This window comes from Anabrus simplex, chromosome 2, assembly GCF_040414725.1.
Source record: "Anabrus simplex isolate iqAnaSimp1 chromosome 2, ASM4041472v1, whole genome shotgun sequence".
NCBI lineage: Eukaryota > Metazoa > Arthropoda > Insecta > Orthoptera > Tettigoniidae > Anabrus > Anabrus simplex.
Genome location: NC_090266.1, coordinates 337,068,997 through 337,091,673, shown reverse-complemented (window position 1 = coordinate 337,091,673; position 22,677 = coordinate 337,068,997). Strand labels below are relative to the sequence as shown.

The 22,677-nt window shown below is 41.3% G+C and overlaps 1 protein-coding gene across 1 annotated transcript in view; it reads left to right on the top strand.

Moving 5' to 3' along the window:
* The first annotated feature begins 347 nt into the window (after positions 1-347).
* The window catches only part of EMC3 (ER membrane protein complex subunit 3), an 88,481-nt gene continuing 66,151 nt past the window's right edge, over positions 348-22,677 (top strand). The window contains exon 1 of the mRNA XM_067139067.2: positions 348-660. Coding sequence (XP_066995168.1) covers positions 512-660 — 149 coding nt within the window. The 5' untranslated portion in view covers positions 348-511. The remainder of the gene's footprint in view (positions 661-22,677) is intronic.

Below are 22,677 nucleotides of genomic sequence, written 5' to 3'. Positions count from 1 at the left end.
TCTGAACAATCCTCAATGTTATTTATTTCCCTATAAACAATTATGTCATCTGCATACAATCTTATTTTCGATGTTATATTGTTCGCTAAGTCATTTGCGTATACATTTGCGTCGCCAAGTATCGGTCGCTTTGGCGTGAAGCTTAGTCCCCTTGTGTCCTTTTGTTTTTCCTGTGTAGTCGTGTTGTTTCATTCCTTAATTTCCCACCTTTTTTTACACTTTTGACTTTATTTCTCTGCCTCCTCCATACTTTGGTCTCTCTGTTCGGTTACGTGGCTGGGTATACCGCTCTCAAGCGAAGCCCATTAAATCAAGTAGACAAGACAAGACAAATTACAAGGAGTAGAAGAAGAAGAAGAAGAAGTGGTTCGCGTTCTGTATTTATTTACTTAGTCCGTGTTTTATGTACATGTCTGCGTGCTGTGACTTGGTGGCTGTGGTAAAACATTAATTGTAAAAGGAGATATATACATTTAATGGAAACGGTGCTTTAATTATAGAAGCTTTGAATATGGCAGAGTTATTGCTGGACTCACATATACGTGTTTGGGTATTTCTACCGATAGTTGTCATAACCTTTCTTGTCGGTGTTGTGCGGCATTATGTGTCAATTTTGCTTGCTTCACAGAAGAAGGTTGAGTTGCAACAAGTCCAGGACAGGTAAAATCACCCAGTATATTTTGTACGAATGGTACGATGGACAGTTTTTTTAACCCTTAGCTACTATCATGAATTTCTTGACATTGACAGTATCCTAATACGACTGGTAGAATAGGGGCCCTAATATTTAATATTAGAGAAGACTGTCCACTCTCATTTGAAGTAAATAGGTGAGAAGATACCTTCGGATTTTTTATATTTTGAAGTTGCAGCACTTTTTTGAAGTTGTCCTCACACGAAGCCGTGAGACCATTTTGTGAAATAATACACTTGCTCTGTAATTCAGACGTACAAACACATTATTTATATGACACATCAACAATACAAAATATCTTTCAACAGAACTGCGTTCATCCAGTACAGTGAAACCCAAGCCGTAAAACAGTTAGAAGAAAAATAATGCGGTTCAGAGATATTGAGTCTCTAAACATGTCCCTACCCGTGTCATCCGCTTTCCATAACCCTTTCACATCTTCATGGCCTGACTTAAAAGTTCCAGATCAATACAGCAAACCCAAATTCAAGCACTGTTCTGTTATTTTGGCATTTCTATGGTTGGCAATCATATACAGCATGTCCTCATCAAAAAGCATTTGCCAATAATATACAGGTTGAACTGTCTTTGCTTCGGCATTATTTCAGCCCGTAGACCGGCGTAATTTGTAATGTTACAAGTGAGTGGAATTAGTGAAATCTCACTTGGAGAGCGTCTCAGAGGAGAGATGTGTTCTTTGCAATGTCCAGGAACCCACCATCCCGCCCCAAGAAGCACATTTACTTTTATAACCTAATTAAGATTATTACACGCAATGTTCATTTCTGAAGTAGCTACTTGTATTCTTACTGGCCGATGTAAAGTGGCACGTGATCTCCTTCACGTCAAGTATGTTGATGATAATCCGTTACCAACCGCAGCACAATAAAAGCGCTTCATGGTTTTAACTGTCCAGACCAATGGTCTTGTCCACGGCAAGAATCCTAACCGTCCAGACCAATCATCTTTTCTAGATCCTATCCTAACCGTATACGAAACTACGGGTCTAACTCCGCTTCGCGGCTTCTAACCGTCCAGAACAATGGTCTTGTCCACGGAAAGAATCCTAACCGTCCAGACCAATCATCTTGTCTAGATCCTATCCTAACTGTATACGAAACTAGGGGCCTAACGTCGCTTCGTGGCTTCTAACCGTCCAAACCAATGGTCTTGTCCGTGGCAAGAATCCTACCCATCCAGACCAATCGTCTTGTCTAGATCCTATCCTAACCGTATACGAAACTAGGGGCCCAAGGCCGCTTCGCGGACGGCAAGAACGGGGAACAATTCGAAGCATAGTTCCTAAGTAGAGAGGTTGGCAGCACTGAGCACTGCTGCAGAACATCCTTTCCAAGAAGGCTGCGAGCGAGAAAACAAATGACAGTCGTTATGCATAGCGGTCCACGGGCTGAACCAATGATTTTGCTTCCTCTCTGAGCTGAGGCAACTTTACCTTGATTATATTATGCTGTCTATTTTTTGAACTGCAGGGAGGCAGGGTGCTCCATCTGAAGCCATTTTTCCCTTTGGCTAATCTAATAACGTTTGACACAGGACATAACTCGAATCCATAATCCTGTTCATCAGCCTGTTCGGGGCATATAGGAGGAGTTCGTTGCTCTGGAAGGTCTTCACTCTGGCGAGAATTACTGGGTCCTGGAAGTAACTGTGATACCGTATCTCACCAGCATCTTCGTCCTGTATTTCTTGTTCACTCGCAGTATCATGTTCACTAAACACTGTCACCATCACTAAAATCGTCTACGTCGTCAACATTAAGCCACCCGCCAATCTACGTCACTCATTGCACAAACATTCTGTTTAAAACCCAATTAGAATATGAATTGATAAATACCTAAACACTACCCGAGGTGTTTGTCCAGTTCAAATCATAATTTGCTGAGAGTGAATTCTGTTAGTAACTGATAAAGGAAACAATCAAAGAGGAATACCTGCGACCACAACAATCTAGGAGTAAACTGCACAGAAATATAACACCAGGAAAGTCGATTGGGTCATTGCTGGCTCGGCAATAGTAGTTGAGGGTTAATACATTGCCTAATTCATTTCTGTATGGCTTTTATTGTGATAAACTACATACATAAATATATTCATACATACATATGTAGGTTTATATACATTACTGATGATGACTTCTGGAGTCAAGAATTGTTTTAATAACTAAGAATAGCTGCTTACTCTTTATGTAGACAATACTGAATGACACCCATGTTCGGATTGTTACCAGATTTCAAGCTAATCTAATCTAACCAGTTTTTAGAACCTGTCTTGTCACACTGTGGCATGTTGCTGTTCTCTGTCAATATGTGGTTGTGGTAAATGTTTAATTGCGTTTTCATTCGTACTGCAACATAGGCCATGTACAGGATAGAGTAGGTGTAAAAGAGGGATGGGAATGAAAGGGGGGAATTGTAGAAGACAGGTGGTCAAATGTTTTGTGGGGAAGAAGATTGCAGGCTAATGGCTCCATTCAGGATCAGAATCCAGGACTGGTGTCTGTGAGAAATCGGTACGAGTCACTGAGGCTAGAACAACCGAGGGAAGATGAGGAACAGGGAACTGTTGCTGAGAAGTGTGAAAGTAGGAGAAAGGGAAAAGGTAGGAAAGTGAAATGTGGAGTAGTGGATAGGAAAAGACAGGTGGAACAGGGTCATGGAATGGAGAATAGGGAAGAGGAAGTAGCTTCTGCAGCTGTCAGGAAAGATAGGACTGACCAGAAGGGGAGGGGATCAACTGAGGTGGGTAGGGTTGAGACTCTGGTCATGGGGGATTTCATCGTTAGACATGTCGGGAAAGTGTGTGGAGGAAAGGGTACCAGGGTAGAGTGTTATCCAGGAATTAGGTTAAGGGAGATGTTGAGGAAAGTAGAAGAGAAGGAGGAAGGAAAGGAGAAGGTGGTAGTGTTTCACGTTGGTACTAACAACGTAAGACAAGTAGGTATAAGTACCAACATAGTTGGCGATGTGTGGGATCTGGTAAATGCAGCACGGATGAAGTTTAAGGAAGCGGATTTTGTTATCAGTGGAATACTGTGTAGGAGGGATACTGACTGGAAAGTGATTGGGGATTTAAATGAGACCATGGAGTAGGTACGTGGGAAACTGGGTGTGAGATCCTAATGGATGGATAGGAGATTGGGATCTGCACTCAAATGGCCTTCACTTAAACCGCAGTGGTACATATAAGTTAGGAAATTTGTTTAGAAGGGTTATAGGGAGGTACATTCAGGAAAACGGGGTGGCCTAGGGAGCGATGATAAGGGAACAGCGAACTAGAAATCAAGTAGGGATGACATAAAAATGTTAGTGCTCAACTGTAGAGGTATTGAGAGAAAGGAATAGAATTAAGTAGGCCTAATTCAGTAGATATATACTTACCACATATTGTAATAGGAGTAGAATCTTGGCTGAGAAATGATATAAGGGATGCAGAATTTTTTTCACGGAACTGGAGTGTGTATTGTAGAGATAGGATAATAATGGTAGGAGGGGGAGTATTCATTCTGGTTAAAGAAGAATTTGTAAGCTACGAAAAAGTTAAAGATGAGAAACATGAAATTCTAGGTGTAAGGCTCATTTCTAAAGATAATAGGCAACTTGATGTCTTTGGAATGTACAGACCGGGAAAGGGTAGCGCAGACGCTGATTCAGAATGATTTGATAAGATAATCAGCTATGTGGGAAACGATAAGGAAAGGAATGTGATTGTAGCGAGTGATCTCAATTTCCCAAATGTCAATTGGGAAGGTAATGCGAACAACAGGAAGTATGACCAACAAATGGCAAATAAGTTAATATGGGAAGGGCATCTGATTCAGAAAGTGATGGAACCAACTAGAGGGAAGAATCTTCTGAATGTGGTGCTGGTAAAACCAGATAAGCTCTATAGAGAAACCGAAGTAATAGATGGTATTAGTGATCACTAGGGCCCGGATTTTTAGGTTTTAACCTATTTTTTTCCTCGCTATTCAATTGACGAATTTCGATATATTTGTATGTTTCACACTTCCTGGAGCAGAATATGTGAATTTCATTGCACCTAAAAAAACCTAAATGATGGGTTGACACCTAAAATAACCTAAATAGCTGTTTTACCTTCTTCAAATAAAGTATGTTATTTTCCCTGCATTGTAAAATTATTTCCACCGCAATTACAAGCAGTAGGACGGTGATAGTTCATGTTACTATCGTTAAATGCAGCACATCCCATGCTTCCCACTACATATGTGACATCTGGTGGCTCATTGATGCACCTGATAGAAAGTCAGCAGGAACGTAAACAGTTTCGCCTCCAGTCGTCCGTAGAGAGTACAGCCGGGAGAGTGTGTGGTGACTGGTTCCTGCAGTATTTTCTAACCATAATTGCTGTAGAGCGAAACAGTGCCTAAATCGCACTTATTGAGAAAATGGATTGCTACAGATGGACACTTCACTACAGACGGTCGAGTAGTCTTCTGTCAAGCATGCTCCAAAGAAGTAAGTTTCCCGTAACTCATCTAAAACCTGCATTGCAATACCCTAGCTCGCTTACTGAAGAGTACTTAGGATTTGGATTCTTCATTCCAGGTTAAATGTGAGCAGAAATTCCATCTTGAGCAGCATAAATCTGCAGCTGCTCACATGGCTAGCGTCGCGAGGAGAAATAAGTCCAGCAGCAACAGTAAGCAAACGTTTATTTCTTCCACAGTTGGCAAGCCTGAAGATAACTTTAACTTTCGCCTATGTCAGGCGTTGGTGTCTGCAGACGTCCCATGGAACGTGCTAAGTAACCTGACCATGAAAACATTCTTAGGAGACATCAGCGGCCGCAGTATACCTAATGAATCCACTTTAAAGAAGAATTATTTGCATCCTGTTTACCAGAAGACATTAGATGAAATAAGAGAAGATATAGGTGATCGCTATATTTGGTGTTCTGTCGATGAAACATCTGACAGTTGCGGTCGCTTCATTGTGAATGTGGTAGTAGGTAAGTTGGATCGGAATGAACCAGGTAAGGCTCATCTAATTCTTTGTAAAGAAATAGAACAAACTAACAACAGCACAATAGCCTGCGCTGTGAGGGATGCTTTACGCATATTGTGGCCAGCAGAGAATCAAGATAGTAAGTTCCTTTTGTTAGTGACAGACAGTGCTGCCTACATGTTGAAGGCAGGGCAGGTTCTACAGTCCTTCTACCCGAGCATGTTACACGTTACGTGCTTGGCCCACGGCCTGCACCGCCTTGCGGAGGAGATTAGAAGCAACTTCACTGACGTCAACAGCGTGTTTTCTTCAGTCAAGAAAGTTTTCCTCAAAGTCCCAACACGTATACAGTTGTTCAACAAGAAACTACCAACAACACCTCTTCCACCTGAGCCGATACTTACCCGCTGGGGAACTTGGTTGTCTGCTGCCATTTACTATGCTGAGCACCTAGAAGGAATTTAAGGGCCGATGACCTTCGATGTTAGGCCCCTTAAAACAACAAGCAAAGCAAGAAGGAATTTAAAATGCTGTCAATGACTTGGATGAAACAGAAGCTTCCTGCATCGCAAAGGCTAAGAAATCGCTCGAGTGCCCGACCCTCGTCGCTTCCCTAGCATATATTAAGACACATTTTTGTTTTATACCAGAAGATATTCTCCAGTTGGAAGGTGCAACCTTGCCACTCAAAGATTCCCTGGATATCATTGGCAATGTTTACAGAAGAGAAATACCTGGGCCATTGGGAGTGGCATGTTCTTCGAAGCTGCAGAAGATTCTTCAACGCAATCCTGGTTTTGAAGATATGAAAGTCATCAATTCAGTATTACAGGGAGAAAAGTATTCAGGAAAATTACCCCTACAACCTAATGCATTAGCATCTATGTACTACGCTCCAATGATGTCATGTTCCGTTGAAAGAACTTTTTCGTCATATAAGAATGTGTTGCGTGACAACAGGAAATCATTTACGCCAGACAATTTGGGTATGTACGTTGTTATTTACTGTAATGCAAAAACATATCTTACAAAGGAAACAGTACAGTGTATTCTCTGTGTATTTTTATGTATGTGACAATGTAAACTTTTGTGAAATAAGTACATAAATAAATTTTGCAGAACTACAAAAATTAAAAAGTATTGCTGCCTGGAGGCAAAACCTAAAATAACCTATTTTAAGAAAAAAAAAACCTGAAGTGAAGGTTTATGCCACCTAAAAATCTGGGCCCTAGTGATCACAAAGCTGTTTTTGTGGTAGTTAAAAATAAATGTGAAAGAAAGGAAGATATTAAAATTAGGACTATTAGGCAGTACCATATGGCTGATAAAACAGGCATGAGGGAGTTTTTAAAAAGTAGCTATGATCGGTGGAAAACGGTAAATGAAAAGGTAAACAGACTCGGATGGGTTTAAAGCAATTGATGAGGAATGTGAAAATAGGTTTGTACCTTTAAAGCTGGTAAGGAATGGTAAAGATCCACTATATTATAACAGAGAAGTAAAGAGACTAAGAAGGAGGTGCAGGTTGAAAAGAAATAGAGTTAGAAATGGCTGTGGAAGTACGGAGAAATTGAAGGAACTTACTAGGAAATTGAATCTAGCAAAGAAGTCAGCTAAGGATATCATGATGGGAAGCATAATTGGTGGTCATACAAATTTTAGTGAAAACTGGAAGAGTATGTAAAGGCAGAAACAGGTTCCAAGAACGATATTCCAGGAATCATCAATGAACAAGGGGAGTGTGTGAGGATTTTCAAAAGGCAGAAGTATTCAGTCAGCAGTATCGCAGTCTTACCTAAACAGCAGACGTTAGGAGCGGACAGTGCCGGTAGAGCGGGAGCGCAGTGTGTGCGGCGAGTGGGAAGAAAGACGGGAGGGAAGAGGAAGATGATTGGTGTGGACCAATATCGGGTGGTTATTGGAAGATGGCAGGGAAGACGGAAGATGGAAACAGCCTGGAGTGAAGGAGGTAAAGTAGAAACAAGAATGATGGGTGAGGTAATACAGGTGGCAGTGGTGATTATGGTACTGTTAATTATAGGGGGCGTGGAAGCAAATCCCGGTCCGACTCACAGTGGCAACATGAACTGGGAAGGCGTGGAGGTTATAAGAAAAGTGGTCAAAGAAGTTGTAGAAGAAGTTTGCCCGTTTGAACAGATTAAAAATGTGATGAAGGAACAAGTGAAAGAACTTGAAAATATAAGGCGATGGATACAGGGAAAAATGGAGGAAACAATGACCAAAGTGAAAACTAACGAGAGAGAGAAATTACATCACTCAAGACGAAAATAAGGAAGATGGAGGAAGAGATGGTAAAGTTGAAGTCAGTAGTAGAAGATGGTAACCAAGAATGCAGGAATAAATGCTTGTTCATATATGGGGTCCCGGAGGAAAAAGGTGAGGACAAAGTGCTGACTATATACAAAGTAGTGGAAGTCGTCCAAAAAATGATGAAAATCAATTTTAGCGAAGCTGATATTGACGATGTGGGAAGAGTAGGTAAAGCACGGGGAAACAGACCGATAAAAATGAAGTTGTTTTCCACCCTGATGGCGGAAATAGTGATAAGAGGAGCGGATAATATACAGGGAGCAAAAATTTGGATTAAAAGAGATATGGGAAGAGATGGGATCAAGAATATAAACACCCTGAAAAGACATTTGGTCCGGGCGCGATTGCAAGGGTTAAGAGCCTACATCAACGGTCAATTATTAGTGGTAACCAATGGTCAATGGACCAAATATTGGACAGTAATGCAATTACGTGAAATGGAGCAGAAGGAGAAGGAAGTGGTAATGGGGAAGAGGGTAGAAGAAATGCGAACTATAGATAGTATAGTTCGTGAAGACGGGCATGGAAATAAAGGAAAAACCAAGGAAAATAGGGCATTAGAAAAGAGCTCGCAACGAGGAGGAGACACCACGGTAGAGGAGATCATACAGGTTATCAGTGAAGAGATGAGGAGGGAGTCCAAGACGAGGGTTGAGGAGCTGAGGTCGGAGTTCGGTGCCAGAGACGAAAGGAAGGAACACGGAGTGAATGGGGGGGAGGAACCACAAGACGTGACGAGTGCACATAAACGGAGTGAAAGGGAGAAGACAGAAGCACGAGGTGGCTTGGTAAAAGGGAGGAGCTTGAGCCTGAAAGAAATGTGGGAGAAGACAAGTAACCTGGACATAGGTGTAATGACAAGAAGTAAAAAAACAAGCAGTAGCAGCAAGTAAATTGTTTAAGCTAAAGGGAACAGTGGATGATGTGTGTTATTTGCAGTTGAAATAAGAGTGATCAAGTATTAAATTAGTAGGAGGTGAGTGTGTGTGGACAAAAGAAAACAAGTGTAGCGAGGCAGTGGAATTCAAGAACAGACAATAGTAATGAAACGTAAGGAGAAAAGTGCACAGCGACACGGCAGTGGAGGTAACAATGAAACGGGAGGAGAAAGAGTGCTCAAGGACACGGCAATGGAGGCAACAAGATACCTGGGTTTGCAATGTAAGTAGAAATACAGGAAGGTCAGTGTTCAGAAAAGATTGTGCTGAGTAACGTACCAGGCCGGAAGAGACATGCTGCGTGTTTAATGAACAGACACCGTCTGCTTACACTATTACATCCTACATAGCAATATGTTATTGTGTAGACACTCTCCACAGCAATATATCATGGGTTTAGTTCGTACTCTACATAACAATATGTTATTGTTTAATATCTATATGCAGCAATGATTTATTGTTTTAGTTTCCGATTATTATACTCACAGACTACATTTCTGCCACGGCCAACAGACTATCAATAAGGGTGGATCTCGGGTCAGGCGACAGTGTTTATTCTGCCCTTTTTTTTATTTTTTATTATTATTATTATTATTATTATTATTATTATTATTTATGATTTGTTCATGGGTCTGTTGTTTATCAGGTGACAGTATTTTCCTTTTCGAGCTGGTTTAGGTAAGATTTGTTATTTTTTCTCCACATAAATGGATCATATACACATTATGTAGATCTGGAGAAAGAATAAATAAAGAATAAAATAGTCAGCAGTATGTAAAGATTGTTGGTTTCAAGGATAATGTCCAGATAGAGGAGGTGACTATTACTGAAGAAGTATTAAAATTTACCTATGACAACAAGACATTCACAGTAAGATACAAAAGTTGAAAACTAGAAAATCAGCTGCAATTGATAAGGTTTCAGGGGATATACTAAAGACAAAGTACTTTTTTGATTATTTTTTGCATGAAGGAGCTATACCAAGTGAATGGAGAGTTCCTATAGTAGCCCCTGTGTATAAAGGAAAGGGTGATAGACATAAAGCTGAAAATTACAGGGCAGTCAGTTTGACATGCATTGCATGTAAGCTTTGGGAAAGCATTCTTTCTGATTATATAAGACATGTTTGAGAAATTAATAACTGGTTTGATAGAAGGCAGTTTGTGTTTAGGAAAGGTTATTCCACTGAAGCTCAACTTGTATTATTCCAGCAAGTTATAGCAGATATCCTGTATTCAGGAGGTCATTTGGACTGTATTGCAATGACCCATTTAAGGCTGAGTGGGTAGATCGTGGGAGACTGCTGACAAAAATGAGTGCAGTTGGACTTGACAAAAAAGTGACTGAATGGGTTGCTATGTTTCTAGAAAATTGAACTCAGAAAATTAGAGTAGGCGAAGCTTTATATGTCCCTGTAATAATTAAGAGGAGACTTCCTCAGGGCAGTATTATTGGACCTTTATGTTTCCTTATATATATATATATATCAATGATATGTGTAAAGAAGTGGAATCAGAGATAAGGCTTTTTGCAGCTGATGTTATTCTGTACAGAGTAATAAATAAGGTACAAGATTGTGAGCAACTGCAAAATGACCTCTAATGCTGTGAGATGGACAGTAGGCAATGGTTTGATGATAAACAGGGTTACAAGTCAGATTGTGAATTTCACAAATAGGAAAAGCCCTCTCAGTTTTAATTACTACGTTGATGGGGTGAAAGTTCCCTTTGGGGATCGTTGTAAGTACCTAGGTCTTAATATAAGGACAGATCTTCATTGGGGTAATCACATAAATATGATTGTAAATAAAGGGTACAGATCTGTGCACATGGTTATGAGGGTATTTAGGAGTTGTAATAAGGATGTGAAGGAGAGGGCATATAAGTCTCTGGTAAGACCCAAACTGGAGTATGGTTCTAGTGTATGGGACCCTCACCAGGATTACTTGATTCAAGAACTGGAAAAAATCCAAAGAAAAGCAGCTCGATTTGTTCTGGGCTTTTTCCGACAGCAGAGTAGCATTACAAAAATGTTGCAAAGTTTGGGCTGGGAAGACTTGGGAGAAAGGAGACGAGCTGCTTGACTAAATGGTATGCAATACCAATATAATAGTCCATTATTGGACATCATAAATTTTCCAGCTAACTCATTCTTGGTTGCCTGTGTTTCGCCCTCGTGTGCCAAGTCTTGGTAGGTGTGCTAAGTACCAACTGACGAGCCCAACTTGGCACGCGAGGGCGAAACGCAGGCAACCAAGAATGAGTTAGCTGGAAAATTTATAATGTCCAATAACGGACCATTATATTGGTATTATAAATTTACTCATTCAGGACAAATATTTCTTGTTCCCTATGGGAAACAACATCTATATCATAAGTGGTATGTTCCGAACTGTCAGTGGAGAGATGGCATGGGAGGACATCAGTAGACGATTAAGTTTGAGTGATGTCCTTAAAAGTAGGAAAGATAACAATATGAAGATGAAGTTGGAATTCAAGAGGACAAATTGGGGTAAATATTCGTTTATAGGAAGGGGAGTTCGGGATTGGAATAACTTACCAAGGGAGATGTTCAATAAATTTCCAATTTCTTTGCAATCATTTATGAAAAGGCTAGGAAAACAACAGGTAGGGAATCTGGCACCTATGCGACTGCCCTAAATGTAGATCAGTAGTGATTGATTGATTGATTGATTGATTGATTGATTGATTGATTGATTGATTGGCCTACCCATCTGTAGGTTAGATTATGTTACTAGAGGGAGGTTACTATGGGACATTGTACTGCGACGAGTTATATCTCTTGTGCTTCCCCTTCTTCAGTTTCCCTGTATAACTGCACAGTTAGTGTTAAGACTGGGCGAGTTGGCCATGCGGTTAGGGGCGTGCAGCTGTGAGCTTGCATCCAGCCAGCGCTGAAGATATTTTTCCGTGTTTTCCCATTTTCACACCAGGCAAATGCTGGGGCTGTACCTTAATTAAGGCCATGGCCGCTTCCTTCCCACTCCGGTAGCCCTTTCATATCCCATCGTCACCATAAGACCTGTCTGTGATGGTGCAACATAAAATAAATAGCAAAACAAAATAGTTCGTAATAAGTGGTATGAGACTACTAAGAGGGTTGTTATGGAGTTCACTTAAATCAGTAAAGTGACTACCAAGTGTGTTCTCTTGGCCTTCCATGGCTAAATGGTTAGCGTGCTGGCCTTTGCCCACAGGCGTCCTGGGTTTGATTCCCGGCAGGGTCGGGAATTTTAACCATCATTGGTTAATTTCCCAGGCACGGGGGCTGGGTGTATGTGTCGTCTTCATCATCATTTCATCCTCATCACGACGCGCAGGTCGCCTAAGGATGTCAAGTCAAAAGACCTGCACCTGGCGAGCCGAACATGTCTTCGGACACTCCCGGCACTAAAAGCCATACGCCATTTCATTTTTCATTTCTCTTGGCCTGCCTTAGACTTAACATTCACAAAGCATGTTTTTAGCAGTTTCATCTGCTTTATGATATCTTGTAGAAGAGGGATTCACAGTAATTGCAATATTGTATCGTAATCCCTTTAGTCTGCAATGACCAATGAGCAGATTGGTCAGTCTTTCATTTCAAATTTCTTCTGCTCATATGTCGTAGTTTATTTGCCCTACTTTCATTTAGCTCTTTTGTATGAGTATTTGTTTACTTTCATTCTTCACTTTATCTCCAGTGCTTTATATGACTGTCGATCATGCATTCTTTGATTTTTACTGGTCCATATATGTCAAGTCTTCAGTCCGGAGGCTGGTTAGGTCCTCAAATAGCACTACTATAAAATGTTATGTGGTTAAACTGCAAGAATCGATGGCAGTGCTATAATGATTTCGCCATTACTTTCCTCGGTGGGTGAGAAAGGTGCTAGTGCAGCACTACTAATCATATGATTTAACACCTTTCATAACATATCGATGCACTAGTCATATTCCAGATGTCATTACTTAGCAATACCCATACCTCAGCAGATTCCTGTCACTTCAAGACTTCAGTGGAAGTTGCATTTTGCTCTGACCTATCCAGAGATACAGGTGCAGACATACTGCATCCATCAAGAAATAGCAACAGGTGGAAACTCGTTCATACGAAAGTTCAAATAGTGGCTCAGGTCGTGTGAATAATCTCCAGAAACCTTCCTTGGCCAGCCTGTCAGCCCTTTCAATGCATTGAATTCCTTCACGTTCTGGCACTGCCTTCGGCTTAACTGGACTGTGTTTTGCCACTTACCTGAGTGTATCTAGTCATTCAAGTACCGATTTAGATTTAGAGAGGTCTCCAGTGCCTTAAGAACTGCTTGACTGTCTAGGAGTACCAAAATGTTCCTTTCATGCTTCCCCTTCTTGTTGCTCGCCCACATACTTGCCAGTATGGCAAAAACCTCGGCTTGAAAGTATCAAGGCAAAGTGACCAAGAATAAAGGACAGTTTTGTTCCACATCTCTGTACTCCAGCGCCCACTCCACTACTGTTCTGTTTTTTAATCCATCAGGATACTAGACTAGTCCTTTATTTAATTTCACAAAATCCTTTTTCTTCCAGTCACTACAATCTGGATAGAATACTGATAAATTATTTTCAAGTTGTGTCATTTTGCCAGTCCTCTTCTTGACGGATGTTTTAGATTCTCCAAAATTGGGTGATCATCCTGACAATGTTGTCTGTAGACCTAATGGGCCAATCTAGCTTCCACCCCTAACCAGATGTTCAGTCGTGGAAGGCCCAGCAATGACTCCAATGCCGCGTAGGAGTCATACGAGAGGTTCCGGTTATTCCAGTAGATGACAACCTAACGAGCTCGATGGCTGCAGTCGCTTAAGTGCGGCCAGTATCCAGTATTCAGGAGATAATGGGTTCAAACCCCCACTGTCTGCAGCCCTGAAGATGATTTTCCGTGGTTTCCTGTTTTCACACCAGGCAAATACCGGGGCTGTACTTTATTAAGGCCCCGGCCGCTTCCTTCCCACTCCTAGCCCTTTCCTGTCCCATCATCACCATAAGACCTATCTGTGTCGGTGTAACGTAAAGCAACTTGCGAAAAAAAAAAAAAAAAAAAAAAAAAAAAAGGACAATCTTTGTACCTTGTTCAGATTCTTCCTGCATGTTATTACTTACACTCTTGGTCACCACACCGAGGCAACATAAGAGATTATGTTATGGGTTTAACTGTAGTGATTTATATCCATACATCACAGTAGGTTTCTGTTCCCATTTCTTACGAAGCATAGTATGCCAGTTCCATAGGGTCCTCTGTGCTTTATTTATGCAATGTTCTGCATGATTTTTTCCAAATCAAGTTCTTGTCTAAAATTAGTTCAAAAGTTCAGTAAGTGTTGCCTTTTTCGGTGCAGATATCAACGGTGTTCAGGCAGAAGTGACTTAAGTACATTTTTTACAAATTTTGAGTTAAATGCACTACTGGGGTGAAGAATACACGTTCTATACGATGGTGTGGTCGTTATTTTGATACAGTGAATCATTGTGAGGGTACAGGTACCCTACCCTCTAATGTGAAGTCCCATTTTTGAAGATTGACGTCCAGGCAAAGTAATGATAAAGGATTAAATACATACTTGGCCACATACATGTAACATAGTAGAAGGCACTGCAAAAAGAACTAGACCTAAAGGTGCGATAGCCCCGCAGTAATATAGAATCATATCACTGATTTCTTAAAACCCATTTATCTCAAAACTATGTTTTTGGACTTGGTAACTTCTGCCAGAACTCCGACGATATGTAGGCATTATTTAATTGTTGTTTGTTTCTTTCTCCTGAGCTTGTCGCAGTCAACATAATTGTGCGGTGCACAAGGCTGCCAGTTTTTGAACTTATGAACTAGTGGTACTCTGTTAGGTGAAAGCATGCCAGCTAGTGACAGAGCCATTGGTCTGGATTAGTTGGATCTGGCTAGTGACAAAACCATTGGTCTGGATTGGTGAGGACCAGCTGATGGCAAAACCATTGGTCTGGATTGGTTAAATCCAGTTAGTGACAAAGCCATTGGACTGTGATCAAGAAAAAGGGGGGTCTGGAGGCAAAAGCCCCCAGGTTAGGGCCACGAAGCGGCTTTAGGCCTTTAGCATTCTGTAGGGCAATTACATGTTGCATTTAGATGTGATTTTATTGTGCGCAGGTTGGTAGTGGAATATATTTGTCTTGATTGCTGGGGAGGTCATCATATCCGATTATATCACAGCCAGTGGAAATGATACTGCATGCTAGAGCAGTAGAGAATGGCGTGTGCTAAATTAAATTAGGTTATAAAAATAAATGTACTTCTAAGGGCTGGCGGGTGGGTCCCTGGTGGTCACCGTGAACACCTCTCTCCACTTCAAGTGTGGTAGGAGTGGGTAGTGTGAATTATAAGGGATAGTCAAATGAAAACCAAACACCCGCTACAACGTGTCCATGGAATGGTTTTATTCAAAAGTAATTACCAAAAGTGTTAATACATTATTGCCACTGCAAGATGAGACGATCCATTCGAGTTTTGTAGAAAGAGGTAGGTCGCTGACAGGTCCACAACTGCACCCACTCTTGCACTTCCTCGTTCAAATGAAACTGGCGTCCAGGAATGTCTTTCTTCAGGTCGCAGAAAATCTAAAAATCGCAGGGTGAAAGATCGGTGTGTACGGTGGATGTTGAAGTGTTACCCAATCAAATTGCTGAAGCTTAGCCTTTGTCAGATTGGAAGTATGGAGGGGTGAGCATTGTCATGAAACAGGATGACTCCGTCTGGCAGTATTCCAGGGCGTTTCGACTTAATGGTGCATCGCATTCTCTGCGAAGTGCCTTAATAGCACTGCGCATTGATTGTGGTTCCACGCTTGAGGAATTCGACAAGCAGAGGGCCCCTGCAGTCAAAGAAGGAGGTCTTCATGACTTGACCGGAACTTGTGTGAACAGCTTTGGATTTCTTTGGTGGGGGAGAATTGCTATTTTTCCATTATTGGCTTTGCCGTTCACTCTCGGGCTCGAAATGGTGGCATCATGTTTCATCACCTGTGACGTTATGAGGCAGAAACGCATACTATTCCTCGTGGTACTCGGACATGATGCCATTCTGTCAATCTTTTGTCCCTCCGTCAGTTGATGCGAAACCCACTGCGTGCAAATTTTGCGGAAATGAATGTGATCTGTAATAATGGCATGCACGGAGCCGTGGCTTCTTAGTCAAGATGCCGGTGTGTGCAGAAGTGACGCTAAGTGTTATGCGCAGTATTATTATATTTTTGGTGGTAAAGAGTGCAGTACAATACACCAAAAGTGCTATAATCACTTCAGATAACCCTTCTGGATACCTGGAAAACACAATTCTATTGGAAAAACTATTGGTGAGTGAAAAATGCACTCTTAACTGTTTGTCGTTGTGTGCTGGGCTGAGTGGCTCAGGCGGTTGGGGCGCTGGTCTTCTGACCCCAAGTTGGCAGGTTCGATCCTGGTTCAGTCCGGTGGTATTTGACTGTGCTCAAATTCGTCAGCCTTGTGTTGGTAGATGTACTGGCACATAAAAGAACTCTTGTGGGACTAAATTCTAGCACCTCGGTGTCTCTGAAAACCATAAAAAGAGTTAGTGGGACGTAAAGCAAATAACATTATTATTATTATTATTATTGTTTGTCATGGTGTAGTGCTGAAAGTTTGGGGATGGCAGCTTTAGGTCGGCCGCTGCGAAGGGACGGGATCGGTGTTGTCAGACTGCCCGTAGCTAATTAGCCACTGCTGTGCTTGGCACTTGCCCTACGTGGCGACATCAAACTGAACCCGGGTTATCAACAGTGCACAGTTTGCGGAAATAGCAGCAAGCAGAACGAATTATTTGTCCACTGTAGTAATTGCTTGCTAAATGGCCATAGAACATGCGCAAAACTCTCATTGTCTGACTTCAGAAAAATAAAGAACGGTTCCCGTACATGGTTATGCTGGAAGTGTGAAATGCTGCCATTATCAGACTCATTCTTTACAGTTACCAGTGATACGCTGTGACTTAGTGAATACTAAATGTAAATATGTAAATAAAAATCTATCATTTTTTGCCTTCAATGCGCACAGTATTATGCAACCTGGATGGTTACAAAATATCCACGCATCTCTTGGAAGTCTTGACCCGACCATCATACACGTCAATGAGGCGAGGTTGTCCAGCAAAATTAATGTCTCGGAAGTGTTTCTTGACTCGCTGATATTGTTCCATAAGGACCGATCGCACGGTTGTGCAGGGGGAACTGTAATTGCAGCCAAGCCAGAATATCTTCCAACTCAAGTTCATCACCTGGAAAAAACAGCCGAAGCACTGTGGGTAGAAGTGACTTGCAACAAATACAAATTCCTTATTGGATCAATTTATCGTGCCCCTAAATTGTCCCCGAAATGAACGATGAAATAATCCTCTCTCGAGCGTGTGCAACATGTACAACAAAATTATGATGCCATTTATATTGTCAGTGATTTCAACCTAGAAATTACGTGGTCCAGAAATGCTGCCCCTGTTCCAAATAAACCCCTCGGCAATAGGTTCCTTTCCGCTTTCTCTGATTTATTTCTTCATCAATTAATATTCAAAGCCACGCGTATTACACAAACTACACGCTCAACCCTTGATCTTTTCCTAAGTAACATACCACAGTCTGTCCAATCCCTTAATATTATTCCTGGATTGTGTGACCATTAGGCAATTCTCGCAACACTGACCTATATAAAACCATCCCCCAAACTCCATACCAGAACAGCTTATAATTTTTCCCAAATAAACTGGAACGATCTATCCACTTTGCTATGAAACTGCCTCCCTGTTCTCATGTCGTATTTCACCGGCAGTACAGACATAAACTAGATATGGCAATTTCTTCCAGTGTGTAAAAGAAGCCACACCAGTAGTAAATATAACCAGCAGATGGAAATCCCTGTGGATTACCAAGGAGATAGTACTAGGGATTCGAAGAAGGGACTGCCTGTACCAAAAATGGAAAAGAAACCCAACTGATTGTGAGTGGGAGAAAACTGTGCAGCTAACTTGGCGCCCTCTCTTTGCGCTCTCTTCAACTATTCCATGAGGCAGGGCGCACATTGAGAAGCAGGTGGCCACAGAGCAGGGAAGAGCAGAGCAGGACAGCGTGAGGCTTACGAAACAGCGAAGTGCATGAGAGCGCACATTGTTACGCAGGGTCTCGTTGGTTTTCAGAAAGAACATGTTTTCTTTAGATTCTGTGAATATTTGGGCAGCCATTATAAAGAGGCTCTTATTTTTCTTTTTCTTCAAGTATTCGTCATTTTTCTCATTTTGTTAGTCATCTTCACAATTTCCTTGTGCTGATGACCACGCATGCGCTTGTTCACCTTAAGACAACCACAATAAAAACAACCACCATCGCCAGTTTACAAGAGTTAACAATATTTCCATGTTAGCGATGTTTGGCGTTCATATGGACTAAGCAAGAAAAGTCTAAATTTAAGATTATTTTTACCTTTTTTTACGTCACGCCGACACAGATAGGTCTTATTCTGACGATGGGATAGGAAAGAGGTGAAAGTGGAAAACCACGAAAAACCATCTTCAGGGTTGCCGACAGTGGGGTTCGAACTCACTATCTCTCGAATGCAAGCTCATAGCAAGGCGATCCTAACCGCACAACCAACTTGCTTGGTAAATTCATTAATACCAGTACCTATCTCTGTTATCATAGCCAGTACGATAAAACAGTAGAAGACATACATGATAAGAAATTGTATTCTCTTTTACTTTTGTACGTAGTATTCATTAATAGGATCAGAGAGGGGGGAGAGGAGAAAACATTTATTTACAAATGTACTGCGAGATTTTTGTATAGTTGCCACAAGACACAATATACTAAAATCAATCAATATTGACAGTCTGTTGCAAATGTGTTTGCATTTATATTTGACAAGACGTAATAAATTTTCCGCACTTATTTCTTCACGTAAATTTGATGGTGGATGACGGCCACAGAGTCGGCGATGATGCTCTCCGTAATCAACATTAGATATTGACGTTAAATACCTAATGTTGCGAGAACTTGGGCCACGAATTGTTTCATAGATATTTGAGGATTAGATTTTAGGCCTTCCTCTAAACTACCTTGTTACCCAGCGTGAATAAAATGATTTATAGCCTAGACTGTAGTGCATTATTCCCCGAATTTACATACCAGTTTTCATTAAATTCTGTTCAGCCATTTTCTCACGATGCATGTACATACGTACATACATAATGGAAATTAAAATTAAACATTGCATTGCAGTCCACATTATTAACATAGTACCTACAAAACATTGTGAGACCGAACGGCCGTGGTAATTTTCTCCTCCATTTCTTAACTACGTGACACGTGCGCAGGAAACTGTGTTTCAAAGACTGTGGGTGGTAGGCGGAAGTAGGTACAGAACCGGCCTGCTCTGCTCTGTCCTACCCTGTCTGTCAACTTGCGATGGTGCAATGATTTGTGTGGATTACAAAAATCTGCACTGCGCTGCTTTAGCTGCTTCGCCTGCATCCCATTGTGCGCCCGGCCTGAATACTGGCTCTGTGCCTGTGGATTGGAAAGAAGCCAACGTAGTCCCGGTTTTCAAAGATGGAGGCAATGAAAACGCAGATGATTCCCGCCCTGTTTCAATAACATCAGGGATCTGTAAATATATAGAATGTCTTGTTGCTAAATGTATGTTGGATTTTATCAAGGAGAGAAACCTGTTGAACTCATACCTGCACGGCTTCATTCCTGGAAAATCCTGCACAACAATTTTAACAAAAGTCATTATGACGGGCAGTTCTCTTTGGAGCAGATGGATGTCTCACAAATTGACTGTTGACTCTGGACTGGAGCAAAGCTTTTGACCAGGTGTCGCATCAAAGTCTTCTGTTAAAACTTAACTACGGCATTCAGGGTCATGGCTGAGGTCATTTTTGGTGGGTTGAACACAATTATGACAGGGACTTTAGCAGGGATGGTCTTCATCTGAACCAGTGAAGAGTGGCGAGACTAGGAGAACTCTTTTTGAGGATTACCGAGTCCTTTTCCATCCAAACGGATGACGGAGCAGAACGGGCAGCCGAATGACGATCCACGACGGGAGTAGATTCGATGCAGCTACAACGACAGCGGTGCCACCAACAGGATATTGTGAGAGGCGGTGATACCGGATCGGGTAAGTTTCTTAGATTGTTGCAGGTAAACTGCGGAAGCATTGGTAGTAAAATCGTAAAATTTGAAAGCTTAGTTGATGTGAGGGACCCTGATATAATTATGGGAATGGAAATTTGGTTATCGGATAATATATATAATTCAGAAATATTCAGGTCAAAATTTCTAACATTTAGACGGGATAGAGGGTCGCGAGGAGGGGGAATTTTCATTTGTGTTTGGTCAGAGCTAAGCAGTATGTTAAAATGTGTTCTCGACGACTGCGAAATAATTGGGGTGGAGGTAAATAATGCACCAATAAACAACATATAACCATTATTGGAGCTTATCGCCCGCCGAAATCTGATTTAACTCTCTTGGTGCCAGGCGGTAGTGCTAGCACCCACACTTTAAATTGCCAGAGCCGATCTGGTCGGCCTTTAACAATCCAGTAGGAAGTTGCCAGAGCCGATTACATCGGCCGGCTTAAAATTCTGTGATATACATAATTTTGAGGCAACCTATAGTGTGACGTTAGGTGTAACACACTTAAACCACTAAAACGAGGTCTGTGCATAGGCAACACTGCAGCGAGGAGTCGATCACATAAAACAAGAAAGCAGCAGAGTGAGCAGAAGCAATACTGGGGGAGGGATAGTAGGAGAGGTTTACCGTGGATGGTACCAAAAAAGAAAATCAAAAAAGAACACCACGTTGCTAAAAGTTTTTAAATGACCAAGTGTATTGGAAACAGCAGCTTTAACGAGAATACAGCACACATTAACATTTTTGGAAAAAACAAGATCCTCAAATGTACTCTGGGTATTGTAGGAAATAATCAAAGGGATAATTAAGCTAAAACCTACAGAATAAATTTGACCAATATATATATATATAATATGCACCTTGTTAAACAAGAAAAATATAGTCCGAGGAAAAAAATCCCAGGCATTGATTTTACAAAGACAAAACAGCTCGGGTCCCCGTTTTAGAAAGGGGACTAACCCTCAAATAAGTTAGGACAAAAAATTTTAAAAAAAAGAAAAATCGTTACAATAGAATCACTGTGTCAGCGTGAATCTCGGCCAAAACCAGTTTTCTCAAATATTACCATTTATATTTTGAATAGAGAGGTGTCACACACACAATCACCTCAGAAGATATTTCTAAATATTATTATCTGATCAATTTTCGAGACAACAAGTAACAGTTTTTACCATGAGGATCAAGAAAATATTTGGCCACACTAAAAAAAACCCAAATACGCCTCCAGGGCGCCCTAATATAAAAAGTATACACACCTAATAAAAGAAAAAAGGGTAGGGTAAAAAGGAGGATCAGTACAATAAGGACAAGTGAGGATGAAAAGAAAAGGAAACTCCGACTGCGTAATGCTGGAGAATGTCTGATCTGCCAATAGATTTTTTTAGAATCGTCTAAAGTTGTGAAAATTTTCTGTTTGATGATGTTTAGGCTCAGTCCACATCACCAAGTATTCAGCACTAAGAATCAATTAAACTTAATCAGTTTTGAAGGTGGCAATAAATTAAACTCGATGCCAAGGCCTTGAAAGTTTTCATAGCATGCCATCTCTCAACATGCCGAAAACAGGCCGAATATTAAAGTTTCCAAAAACAAGTATAGCAAATGATATGTTTAGCTCACCAAAGTCCTTTCAGAATAATTCCATCAGCTCGTAGGGAAGAAAATGGCGCAGCACACGGCAAGCCGTGCGAGGTCCGTAGTCCCTCCACACACACACACTATTTACAAAGGATGATGCCAGTCTGCCGAAGACGGGCCAAGCAGTCCAATATATACACGCCCGAAAGCGAGGACTAGTTCATTCGAGAAAGATCAAGTGACGTAGCAGATGACGTAGTAGGTGCGAGGCAGACAGAAAGACAGCGGTCAGTGTGTCGAGAAAGGTCGGAGGGTAACGACAGGTGAGCAAAGTAAGGTAATTCTGATGATAGGAAGAAGTATTGATAAGCAGAGCAGACAATAATAATAGCATTATAGTCTTGTAGAAACATAAACTTGTAGAGTATGTGGAGATGTACATGCGACGAAGTTTGCAGAAACTCGTAGAACGTCGATGTAGAGGTTATGGCAGTAGGACGTTACATATTCCTGCCACCGGGCGGAATCCGAAGGATGGGCGAAAGCAAGTAGGCGTAGCAGCAGCAGCAGCAGCAGCAGCAGCAGCAGCAGGGATGTCCAAGAGCAGCTTCTCCACCGGAATCGATGATCGGCGACCAGAAGAAACGCAGTATCGGAAAAAAGAAAAAGGAACAACAGAAGTATGGAAAACAAGAAGCAAGCAAAACAAGGAAAACAGAGAAAAAGAAGGGAAAGGGAAAAAAGAAAGAAGAAGGAAGTAGGAACAATGAAAAGCGGTCGGACCAATACATAGTAGACTAAGTGGCCAAATATAAAAATGACAGGAAGTTTCCCATGAAAATAAAAAGCAAGAACAATACAAGAAAGGGGCATGGGAGAGTCTGACATCAAAAGTGTGTGTGGGTGGAGGGAAAAGAAAAAAAAAAAAGGACTGGGTGAGCC